This window comes from Drosophila sulfurigaster, chromosome 3 (genome assembly GCF_023558435.1).
Source record: "Drosophila sulfurigaster albostrigata strain 15112-1811.04 chromosome 3, ASM2355843v2, whole genome shotgun sequence".
Classification (NCBI taxonomy): domain Eukaryota; kingdom Metazoa; phylum Arthropoda; class Insecta; order Diptera; family Drosophilidae; genus Drosophila; species Drosophila sulfurigaster.
The window spans coordinates 40,424,343-40,437,116 of NC_084883.1; the positions used below are offsets into that span (position 1 = coordinate 40,424,343).

At 35.8% G+C, this 12,774-nt stretch overlaps 1 protein-coding gene across 5 annotated transcripts in view; it reads right to left on the reverse strand.

Moving 5' to 3' along the window:
- The window catches only part of LOC133840587 (spectrin beta chain, non-erythrocytic 1), a 40,548-nt gene that overhangs the window by 14,685 nt on the left and 13,089 nt on the right, over positions 1-12,774 (reverse strand). The window contains exons 1-5 of one of the 5 annotated variants that reach the window (XM_062272500.1): positions 4,951-5,126; positions 2,934-3,124; positions 2,684-2,851; positions 536-652; positions 211-473 (exon numbers count right to left, since the gene is read on the reverse strand). In XM_062272500.1, coding sequence (XP_062128484.1) covers positions 211-473; positions 536-652; positions 2,684-2,851; positions 2,934-3,124; positions 4,951-5,032 — 821 coding nt within the window. In that variant the 5' untranslated portion in view covers positions 5,033-5,126. Of the gene's footprint in view, positions 1-210; positions 474-535; positions 653-2,683; positions 2,852-2,933; positions 3,125-4,950; positions 5,127-12,774 lie in introns of those variants that run through there. The other 4 variants (XM_062272497.1, XM_062272501.1, XM_062272499.1 and 1 more) reach the window with 4 other exon arrangements.

Below are 12,774 nucleotides of genomic sequence, written 5' to 3' on the forward strand. Positions count from 1 at the left end.
ATTATTTTAAGCATTTAAATGTTATTAATAAAATCGCAAAACGAATACACAACATAAATTGTCTCATTGATGATCCCTTTAAATGCAATTATGCTGCAAGCTATTTATAAATGACACTCAATCTATTTCTACTACAACTACTACTATAGCTTTATAGCGCTATCAATGTTGCATTCAATCAATAAACAATGCATTATCAATTGCTTTTACCTTGGTATGCCCAATTCATTGGCAGCCGTATCGAAGGCATGATTCAAGTTATCCAAATTGGAATTCTTTGAATTGACAATGGTGCTGTACTCGAACAGATCGGGGCGATGCGAATGGATGAGCGCATTGAAGCCCAAGCCGGAACGCCACGAGGATGTAAAGTCCTGTATGTTAACGCCAGGATAACCATGTGTCTTGCGTTGACACCACAACAGCAACGCATCTTTGGCTGAACGTTTCTCGCTCGACTCGTTTTCCTCATCCTAAAAAGAGGAAAGAATTTAATTATAAAGTCTCGCAAGTAATATTCAATTTGTTTACTTACCACATCGATGACGATTTCCTGAATTTGGAAGCGCAAAATGATGGTCCAGATGAGACCCAAGATCAATCTGGGATTGCCATCGACAATGTCCTCAGCACCAATGGACTCCAAGCGTACCTGTAATAGACACCAACAATTCAATTTGCATTCAGTTAGTTGCCATACAGGGAGAGGAGCGAGGGGAGCTGTCTATCAACGCTTCGCTAAGCTGCGCGTATCGAGTTACCCAAGTTTCACAAGACACCACACAACAAAGCGATGCAAACAAGTGAACCAAAGAGAGAACTGGAACTGGAGCTGCCTTTGGGGCCAGCCAACAAGTCACGCATTATCAGAGCGAATACCTCGCTGTCAGGTGCTTGACCCCCAATGTCCGACTGACACTCTGTCCGTCTCTGTCTGTCTGTCCGTCCGACTGTCTTTGGGTCGTTCTGAGGTTCATTTGAATTAATAGTAGGTCAGGTAGGCACTCGAAGATAAATAGGCGAAGAAAGCATAAGTTACGACTGATCTTTATCTTAAAAGCTGAGCATTTGATCCGCTTACAAGTTGATTAATCGCTACTGCTACAAAGTATAGATATTCACAGCTGAGTCTGCTCGACTATTATGTGTGCCGTAATAAATAAATTCAGAGGGAGCTGAAATTTTAATAATACTGTATTAAGTTTTTATAAAATAAAATATGTAGTTTTAATCAACGCTCCTAAATGAAGTTTTTCTTTACGTTTTAGGTAGTATTCTAAAAAAAAAACTTTTGTTCACCAGTTTTAGTTTTTATAAAAAATAATTTTGTATATAGGAAAATGTTCAAAATTCTGAAAAAAAACTAAGCAAATCTCTAACATGTTTAACTGTTTTATTTTTATAAACTTTTATATGGGTGATAAAAATCTAAAACAACTTGAAAATGCGTATTGGTTAAAAGAAAATATTTAATACTATATCTCTTTTTTCTTCAATTTTAGAGGTGTGGTGGAATTCTAAAACCAACTTTGTACTATGTCTTTGCTAATGAAAATTTTGAACTCCTATAATTTCACTATCGCTTTAAGTTCGTGGGAACTGAGTGCTTATAAATGCGGAATGCATTGCATACTAATGAAATATAACCAATATTATAGCATACGCCCTGTCACTAACTTATCACACCCTCTTCAATCTCTAAGTAAAGGGTATGCAAAGAATTAAAAGTTATTTGCTTCATTGACAAACGACGAGCTGTGTGCCAGATCCTTAACTGTTCAGTCAGCTGCTTCTTCAAGCTGAAAAACCAATTAAAATGCAATAAATGCCGATGTCACAGAAACCAAAAGACAAGCCCAAAAAAAAAAGTGAAATAAAACAAACACACAACAGCAACACGAAAAATCAACAACTTTCACTGCGTCAAACAAAAGTGGCAAAGACAGACAACAACTATAGACAAGATATGTATGTGTGTGTGTGTGAGGTGTCGTTGTGGTAGTTGTAGTTGTTGCAATGGGTACAAATTACATGCATTTAATGTGCATTAAAAGCGCCATTGTTTCTAATTAGATTAAGCTTAAAGCAGCTAGCTAGAAGACTAGACCTCAAGCGAAACTATGTCGCACGCTAGCTTCAGAGAGAAGAGGAAAAAGATTGCAGATTGTTGTCTGACTGAATATCTGTCTGTTTGCTCTACGGATTCCATTTGCGACTCTCGCCTGCACAATTAAAATCAAATTCAGGCAAAGAAAGTGTGCGGAAAATGTGCCAGCCAGCACGAAACGAAATAATACTTAAAAAAGATATAATAATAATAATAATAATCAGAAGTAAAAATATGCAACGCGTGCATTAGAAAGTATGCAAATATTTAGGAAATTTTTTGCGCCTGAGCAAAAAAGTAATTAAATAAATGTGTATATACAGAAATGTACATTTATTTGCTGTATTTGTTTTATGTATGTTGCGTTGCTGTTATGTGGCAGTTGCAGTCTTGCATCTAAAGTGTCGTGGCTAATGTGGCAAACAAAGCACGCAACGGCCACGCGCAGCTGCCTCACAAGACTTGCACTTTCTACAAATGCGTGGGCAACTCATCAGCGCTCTCTCTCTCTCTCTCTCTCTCTCTCTCTCACACTCTCATTTACCCCCTCTTCCTCTCTCTTGTTGTCAGACCTACCTTGGTGTGCAAGAATGCCAGACTCTTGTTGACATTTTCGATTTTATGTACACGCATGCGTCCGCTGTTCGGCTTGCCCAGTTTCTCCGATGATATGATCTCCAGCAGCTTGAGCAGCTTTATGCCATCGGCTAGATCTGTGAATAGGTCTTCGACCTCCATTTTGGCCTATCGGGGAAATACATATGTATAAATGAAATATCATTCAATGAAATCAATGCAAGTTTTTCACTCACTCACTCTCTCTTACCTTGATCAGAAACGAATTCATCCATTTTGTAAAGGTCTTCTTTTGGATGTGTAAACGCTCCTCCTGCAGCGTCTTGATGCGCTCATTCTCAAATTTGATAATGCCATCGCGCTGCGTCATGTTGTTCGTTGAGCCGCGGCTGGATGACGACGCCTGCAGCGTTGAATAGCCACCGGGCTCATATTGTGATGCTACAAAAAATACAAAAAAAACATAAAAAATAAATAAAATTTACAGAAAAAGTTAAAAAAACAAGTCGAGAAAAAATGCTTGGGATTAGCTTGTTAGCACCAAAGCCATAAAAGTGCAAAAAAACGTTTAGTATTTGTTTTGATTTACCACACACACAATAGGTAGAACCGCCCCCAATCAATAGAGGGCGCTGCTACACCTAGATAGAAAACGGTTTTTTTCTCTCGCTATATCGTTTCTAACAGTTCGACAAACAGCTCAGTGCTTTGGCTCGATAACATTTTCTGTCGTATTGTTATTGCCTGCTTCTTTTTTTTTGCGCCCACTTATCGCAAGTCAAAGTAATTAATGGGCATTAGCTATATATACATACACGCTATATGGTATTTGTACAGAGACATTACGGTTCATTGGTTGCCCTTGTATGCAGATAGAGGCCCTCAACATAATACGTGTAAATACCATTCTTATTTCCTTTTCAATGGATAGTTATCGGGCAAATGATAAAATTTTTCAAATAACTTAAAATTCCCTACTTAAGAAATATTTTTTTAGAACTTTTATTACCCAATAACGGGGAAGCCTTTACGGAAATATAACAAAAAAAAAAATAATAAAATTTGAATTTTCGTAAAATATTTGACTAGAACTTTTACTACTTAATAATGAAGAAATTTTTTAGGAAATATAACAATCGAATTATAATAATATACAATTTGCATTTTTTCAAATTAGTTAAATTACTTTTTTAAAAATATTTTTTTTTTTTGAACTTTTTATATCTTGCGTGGTTAAGAGAACTTTCAAGAAAGAATAACAATAGAATAAGATAATAGAATAAGAAGAATATTAGCATATATAACACCTTACAAATAGCTGTCAAAGTTATTTATAAAGATGTCATTCAAAAATGACATCATTCGTCATTTCGATTATAGATTATTCCAATTCCCTGCTTAATCTAGCAATTGCAAACTTTGTTGTCTCCATAAGTAACTATAGCTAGTTTGACGAGCTAAGGCACGTTTCCGAAAAGCACTTTGAGCTTTTGTTTCTCGTCAAACGTAATGTCTATTTTGAAGCGTACGTAGTTTCAATACCTCTGACTATTAGTCAATGGCTTATTTTTGTGATATGATACGACCTAGCGGCTAGTAATATAGATTAAGACAAAAAAAAAACTACATTCCAAGCTACCAAAATAAAAAAAAGCATTTGAAGCTATGTCGTAATTCCGGCCGCTATTATCAGCAATAAATTTTTACCAAATGAGTTCTCACCATGCTCAAATAAAAATTGATAAGGAGGGTATACTGAATTCAATTGATAGAAAACTTGTTGGTTGCTAAAAAAGTATACTAAAAACCATCGACTACTTTACTTATTTATTGCAAGTTGCAACTCAAGTTTGTCATAGATAAAAACAATCTTTGATCTAAGCAAACACTTGAGATAGGTCGAAAGTAAATAAGAAAAACCTTTTCACTTTTATAAAAGTAAACATTAGCTGGAGGACAACACTTTTACAGGGTATCAGCTGTGCCGCACTTTAATTTATGTCAATAATGATTACTTTTTTATATCAACTTTGCGATCGTTCGGATTACGTAACTTTTAGGCAGTTAAAAAAAGGAAACAGTCGTCAAGTTCTAGTGTCACACAAAATTACTCTTGAAATGTAGATATGTCAGATGATCCATTAACAACATTTTGAAAAGAATTCACAAGCTTATCACAAAGTAGATAAGGGCAGAGGTCGGTTGGTTATTGTGTAATTCGATTTTGGGTGGTTTTTTTTTTGGGGGGAAGTTCAAGTTTAACCTACCCAAAGACTGACGCTCATACGATATATATCGTCTATACTCATTTCGCGAGAAGTTTGAGCGTAAGATGCTGTTGTATTCCATGGTTAAATCTGGCTTACACACACACACGCTCACACACACCCGATTAACTGATAATTTCGTATGGTTTTTAGGGAAAAACCATTTAGTTCTTAAACTTAATTAATTTCGGATGTGTAAAACGGCGCACACTAAGATCGTTTTTTTTTATTCCTTTTTTGCTTTTCGGTTAATACGCTGAATCGAAGGCAGTTGCTCGCTCTGCCCGCGCCGTTTGGTCACTGGAGAGTTGCCTATATTTCTTTTTCAGGCGTAGCAAAAGCTTTTTTTCGGCGTTTTTCACCCCTTTTGATTTATCAGATAGCGGCACCGCGAGTCGTAAGCAATTGAAATGTTTGTTAGAGCTGCTAACAAAAATACAACAAAAACAACCAAAAAACGAAAGTGGCAAAAAACGAATTCTTCGAAGTCTCTTCGGTCGGTTTCTGCGTATGGTGAATTCCTTCATTTTTTATCGTTATCTGCCGCACTAAAGCTTAAAAACGATAAGGCGAATACGAAAATTAAGCATAACACATGAATTGTAACTGTGCTGCTGCTGAAAAACCGCAGAGAAGCAAAGCAAACAAAATACAAGCAGCAGCGGGGGGAAGGGGGAAACACAGTTTAGTCAGGGACGCGTATATCGACTTATCTTATCGGCGCATACCTTGCACATATGTCGGCCTATAGATTATGCACGCAACAATGTGCAAATAACTGGCCGAGTTATATTTTTAGCCCCCAAAAATCCCAATTGCCATAAATTCAAGAGGATACAAAACATTCGAGAATTCATTTGCCAAAAATGGACAAACTCATTGATCATGCCAATGACATCATGCAAATAAGAAATGAAGAGAAGCCCATTATTATTTAATGATCGTAAATCTTTGAGACGCCCCTTTTTATGGGAGTTTGCTCTGAGGTCATCTAGAAGACATTCGTAGATGTTGGCTTGTGCAAACAAGCCGAGGAAAACACTGTGTGTAAAGTGGGTATATAAAGTGAAAAATCAATTAAAAAGAGGTGAAAACCAAACAATGAAATCAGCAACAACAGCGTGACAATAAACTTTACCATATACACCGATAACAGGTGCGGTGCGCCGTAAACTTTGTTATCTCTGACGCTCAATTGTTGCTCTCGAACTTTACTCGCACTTACATACCAAACTCTACACATTTACTCGTTTAGTTGTATGTAGGCTAAGTGTGTGTAATAAGAGGCGGCACCCACATCCACATAGCATAAACTGAGGCATAACTTTAGGCTTTAGCACAAAAAGTTATTAAAGCAAAGTGCATAGCACATTTCATATATTATCCAAACGACACGATTACCCCCAGGAAGCAGATCACGAGAAGACTGGATTTAAAGACGCAAAGATACCCTGTTACTGCAGTTCATGTTCAGTGATCTTAAGGTAATAGTAACTAAATCATGTTTATAATTTAATTAAAAACTGTAATTTATATTGTTGAATAATGGTTTGATTCATCAGTAGTTCTTGAAAGTTCTCTTTTATCTTTAATATAAGTTAATAAAGTTTAGATCACTTATTTATAATAAAAGAAGAAGAAAGTTAAAGTTTATTTAATCATAATGATTTTAAATGCCAACTTTATAACTTTTTTAAGAACGTTGTTGATCAATAGTTATCCCAACAAATTTTGCTTTAATTTGTATTAAAAAATATTAACCATTATTAGGTAATAACTACATGAGCACACATCGATAATAAAAAGACATCCATTGTAATCCTAATGCTTTAATAAAATTGTTTTATTAACTCGTTGCCAATGTTTTATTTATGGAGTTCCTTAATTAATAGTTTTTCTAACATATACACGATATAATAAAAAATAATTGAATTCACTGATATTTTTCTGCAAAAACCTTTTTCCTTTTTTTTTTACAAATCCATTATAAATGTTTCTAAGCATAACTCTTACTTTTACATCAATCGAACAACTCCCTTCAAGCACTCTACACTTTATAGGGTATATGGCAAACACCTCGCAGCTGCATCGTAACATGCTCCGACTATTTTTAGTGTCAAACGGTAATAGCAGCACAACGAAGAAGAAGTCGGGGCAATAAAACAGGAAAGTACAAACACACCGTCTCAACAGCAGCAACAACAAGAACAACAACAACTGTGCTCAAGAGAGTGTGAGAGAGCACTGAGCGAGAGCATCCTGTTTACAGGCAAAACTAAAATAAACACGAGACACGACACTCTGCGCATGCGCACAAGGATTGAGCAGAGATTTGAAGGACTGAGAGCAGCTGGTTTTAGTTGTTGGCGAGAGGGGAAGAGAAGTGGAACATGCGGCGCACATGTGTCGACATATAGCCAGGAGGTGCTATTTAAATTTCTGTGTGTCTGACTCGATATATTTATACATCGCCTCCCCCCAAAAACACACTGAAGATTGCTCAAGAGTAGAAGACGAACTTCTTTGTGTGTTTATACCAAAACACACTCCCCGAAGAGATCGAGAAGAGTTTTTGGACTACCCGCTGATTAGGCGTGCAATAACCTCGAGAGATTTGCATAAATCAATAAACATAAGCCAATTTTCTTCTTTCTTTCTTTTTTTTCATATATGATTCTGTATGGTTTTTATAGTATATCTGCTGAGCAGAAAAAAAATGCAAAATCATTTCGAGTTGTGTCTAATCATTATCATTTCGGGCATTGGAATTTAATTATTGGGGCGATCGTCAAGAGATAACACTAAAAAATATTATGATAATTTCTAATTTCGCTCTTCTCCCAATCTTTGTCTCTCATCGCGACAGAACTTGTAGAACTATCAAATAATGAGACCTGTAGCAAGGTTGTTTTTTGTGTTTTGCCTAAATTTGGGAATTGTTCATGTTGTTGTTTTGTGTTGTCTCTACTAAATTCATGCATAAAATTACCTCATCACTTGCCGAAAATTAAAATTCAGTTTTGACTTCAATGACAACAACAACAACTACAACAACAAAATGCGTCAGAGCCACTCTCAGTCAGTCAGTTAGTCAGTCAGACAACAACACAATGTTATACTCGTAAATTCTTTTGTTTGTGCCTCGCATGCTAAACAATTTCCAAAACAACAACAGAAAAAAAAAGAGAAAATCCCTCGTCCAAAATCCCATTGAAATAGAGGGCGAGATCAGAGCAAACTCAGCACCCAGCCCAAAAAAAACCAAAAAAGTAAACCTTGTAGTAAACCTTGTATTTATTGGTAACGTTTTATCTTTTTGACAGCACCCTAACGGGAATTCTCTAGTATCTCTATTTATAAGTACAACTCTCGTGTAAATAACTTTGGGTGAAAATTTATAACTTTGGCAAAAGAAAAGCAGTTAATAAACAAAAAAAAGGGAGTGTCAATTCTCTCTCATATAAAAAGATGCTGTTAATCGAGGTCATAAATTTCTGTGTTCAGCCTTGGGTTAGGTTAGTTTATACTCGTATTGGAGCTCAGTGGTCCACACCATCTGCAGCTTGTCGACACAGTTTGATATCATGCAATCACAGATATTTATTGTGTAAACTTTGGAATGCAATAAACTGTTAGAAGCGTGCATATTTATATTGGGTGTTGATCAGTTCAAGATGCTGAATAATATTTTAGTTTTTAATTTGATTCTGGTAACAGTTTATTAGATTAATATGTTCAAAACTTGAATTTGAAATTAGTTCTAAGGAGATATTGTCTAAAATCGGAGAATTTAGTATATTTTGACCTCTATGGTATATTTCGTAGGCAGTCAATTTACCAAATATAGCCAATGGTATATTTCAGTAATATTTCTGTATTGTATTGTATGTATTTTCACTATTTTGCTTTTATTAATATAGGTAGCGGGCTCGACTGTAGCTTAGCTTTGTTAGAACTCATTTTTAAGTAAAGTTTCCAATAAATCAATATAAGAAACTGAAATTCAAGTTTCCAATAAATTAATATATGAAACTGTTACCAAAATAATTTTAAATTCCAGCTCCATAAATTTCACTTTGTCTCAATTTTAAATATTTCTTTAAATCTCTCTTAAAAGTTCAATTTAATAGTAATAAATTCTCTTTATTCAAGCCAAATCCGTATAAATTGAGGCACAGACACTTTCAATTGAATTATTTACATACCAAAGCAACATGCACATTTATTTGCTTAAACTAATCTGGTTGGCCATTATAATCACTTTTGTTTTTTATTATTAATTCCCAGGCTACACACACTCAGGCTGCCTTCAAGCGTCTATCATCTCTGTGTCAGCTGCAGTCAAATTCGTTGTTGAGGCACTTTAAAAATGATTACCAAACATTTTGGCTCATTATTGTCATGACTACAAAATGGCATTCGGTTGGTTGGGTGTTGTTGTCTTCTTGTCTTCATTTTTTATGGCGGCTTTTGCTTTATTACTATTATTGTTGTTGTGAGCTGCTCCAAAAGTTATTTGCAAAAATTAGTCAATAGACAGCGTGTGTGTGCTTTGCTGCCCCGCGTCTTTCCTTCTTCCTTATTGCCATTACTTATGCTTTCGGGTTTCTTTTCTTATTATGAATTACTATTTTTTTCCCCTCTTTTTTTTTGGCTATTGTGTGTGGTTGTGTTTGGCATTTGTTACGCCCCCCTGGGGCGTTACACCCGCGTCGCGTCGCGTTGCCTCGTTGAAGACATGCGCACAAGACACCAAGACAACAAACTTCAACATGACATCATCCATCGGCAGCAGCTGCGTTGCGATTGTATCTAAGTATCTAACAGATACATGGGCCAACGCCAGTGGCTGGAACTCATTCTTTGCGGTCGTGTTCTGCGCATGCGCGCAGCCCCGAACCAGCTACCGTATTTATTTATTTATTTTTTCTCTGCGCTTGTTTTTTTTCTCTCGTTTATTTGTATTTTTGCCTGCCTGTGACATGCGCTCATTTGGCATGCAAATGGAATTCGAGTGGGCGCCGCATCAACGAGTTTGACAGTGAAATTCTTTTTATTATTATTTTTTGGGCGCGCATTTAAACGGTATTTTTGTTTCTTCAATAATCAATTACAGTTTACAGCTTGCAAATCGAATTTGAATTCGAATTTGCTGGGAAAAGTGTTTGTTGTATGAAAATTTGTTTGGGTCAAGTGACAAGCTTGAGTGCGTTCTTTTTTTTGTGTTATTTGTTTGCCAAATGTCCAAGTGATGACATCATTAGATAGAGAGAAAGAGAACCAAAAAATTGATCCACGCTTTTGGCTATTTATTTAGCTTGTGCCATTTAACAGCTGGAGGTCTTTGAAAGCATAAAAGAATACATGAATAAAGCACAAACAAAATTCTGCGGGTCCTCAGCATACACATAAAATTTCACTCAGCACACATTCTTTTGCCACAATAAAAATCAATTAAAAGTGAAATTTGCTATTCATATTTTTATGTTTGCGATTAATAAACTGATTTCCTAGTTTCTAAGGCGTCACTGACTTTAATCGATATAATAAAAGCCTCGTCGACTGGATAGCCAACGGCTCTGAAGAAGAGGCGCCAATATTCATTAATTATGTGCCAAAGAGTTTTGCAGCACGCGTTTTAATGTCTACATTTAATTGATGTGTAATTAAGATTCGTTATGCCGGATATATGCCCATTAATCTGCACGCTTCTCTTGTAAATGATCTGAGAAGAAGGTGTAAAAATCACTCGACAGGTTTTCATAACTGATTGATTTCCTCTCCAAAGGGGAAGTTCCACATAATTAGCACATGGCACATTAAAGTTAAATGATCTCAGTATGTAGAGCATTACAATTCGGTGTGCTTTCAATACAATATTTCAATAAAGTTCAGACTACTTTCCCCCTGCATAAAACGAAACAAACAATGGAAAGTTGCACACGCAAGCTTAAAGCTATAAATCCATCAATTAATAATGATATTTTGATTTATATATTTCTTTACGTTTCGAACAGATAAGGCGAGTCGCATAACTTTATGATTCCATATGTAACCAAACAGTCATCGAGTTATTGCTACATCAAATTTGGGTCGTCATTAAATTGTTAATGAGTCGTAAATACTTTAAAGCTCAGATACACACAAATTTACCGAGTTATCATAAGCGGCTATCGCCGCTACAAGTAAAACAATTAAAAGATTTCCACGCTGATTTGTACAAGTTGAAATTATAGTTATTAATTAAAAAACTCCGACAACTTTGATAAGGGTAGAGGTTACAAAGCGTTGCTGGTAGACAAGTCAAGCACTTATGTATTGAATGCATTCTGAAAACTTCATGACGATCGATGCAAGCAACGAAGTAGTAACCATAAAGTATTATAAAGAATCGAAGTAATTAAAACGAGTAGGAAATCTACAGTCGAGCGTGCTCGACCGTGACATAACCGATATCCATTTTTTATATAAGCAAAACAAAGCGGTATTGTCGTTAAAATATACCAAATTAGTATACCGAAAAATACTAAAATATACCACAATCTATATTTTGTGCTAGAATATACTACTGCATTTTAAGTATACCATAAAATAAAACTTCAAAATATAATTTAAATATACTAAGACATATTTTTGTATATTAATATACCACTAACTTCCAAATATACCACATTACCAAAACATATAAAATTATTCCATGAATAACTGACAGAAATAAGGACATGATTACAACATATAAGAAAGGCTGATAAAGAATATACATACTTGATAGGGACGAAGATAGCTTTTTCATCCCATTAAATACATTATGTTACATAGTCATAAAGTTTTAATACCCCATGAGAAGCGGCTACAAAAAAGTAGCCCTAAGTTCGTAAATATTAATTTCATAGTTCATAGTTGAATGCCTACAAATATCCGAATCGCTCAAATTAGCACACTCGCTTGGGTAGGTAGAAATTCATTTCTAGATTAGATATTCATTTCCAAGTTCTATTTAAGAAAAGAACTTGGAAGTCAACCCGTTTTCTGGGCCGTGTGACCATTTGAAGTTGCTGTCACACACATCTGTAATTAATAAGCATTGTCTCTGTCTCTAAGCTTGAACAACCCACAAGGCGCACAACACAAATATCATTTCCTTCTTAACCCGGCATATGACTTAATCAAGCTCAAGTTCGATGCGAAGCGATGCGATCGTAATGAAATGATTTGCATATGCCGCCGCTCTCAACACGTGTGCGACCAAATTGGGAAACTCAACAACAAGCGGCAAATGAGTCACATGCCGTATACTATATACCGAGATATATACTGCATGTTTGCTAATGACAAACGCTTTTTTTCCGAAGCAAATCCAAAGCCAAAGGGGTAAATATTTACGCAACTACGATGAGTGATGTTTAACACCCCAAAAACGAAACGCAAAGAAACGCAATGGATATTTCCGTTTGCGTTTCGCAGGAAGTTGCCAAGCAAAAGAGCAAAGAAATTAAAGTGTTATCGAGAATAGAGTTGACTGCTATCGACTTGGCGGCCCTCGCAACGCTTTAGTTTTAATTAAAATGTACCAAAACACACACACACAGAACTAAACAGAACAACAAGCAAGGCAATCGACGGCAATCGGAATGAAGATCGTCAGCGAACATTTCAATTCCATTTGACAGCTCATTTTGTAACCCAAGAGACCCAAAAATAAATATGAAATAGGCGCAGAGAGGCACAAAGATAGTCACATAGTCGCAGCTTGTATCTTGAAGATGCCTCGACGAATTCATGTGAGTAATTGTAAACATGTGATAGGGTAAAGCGCGTTTTCAA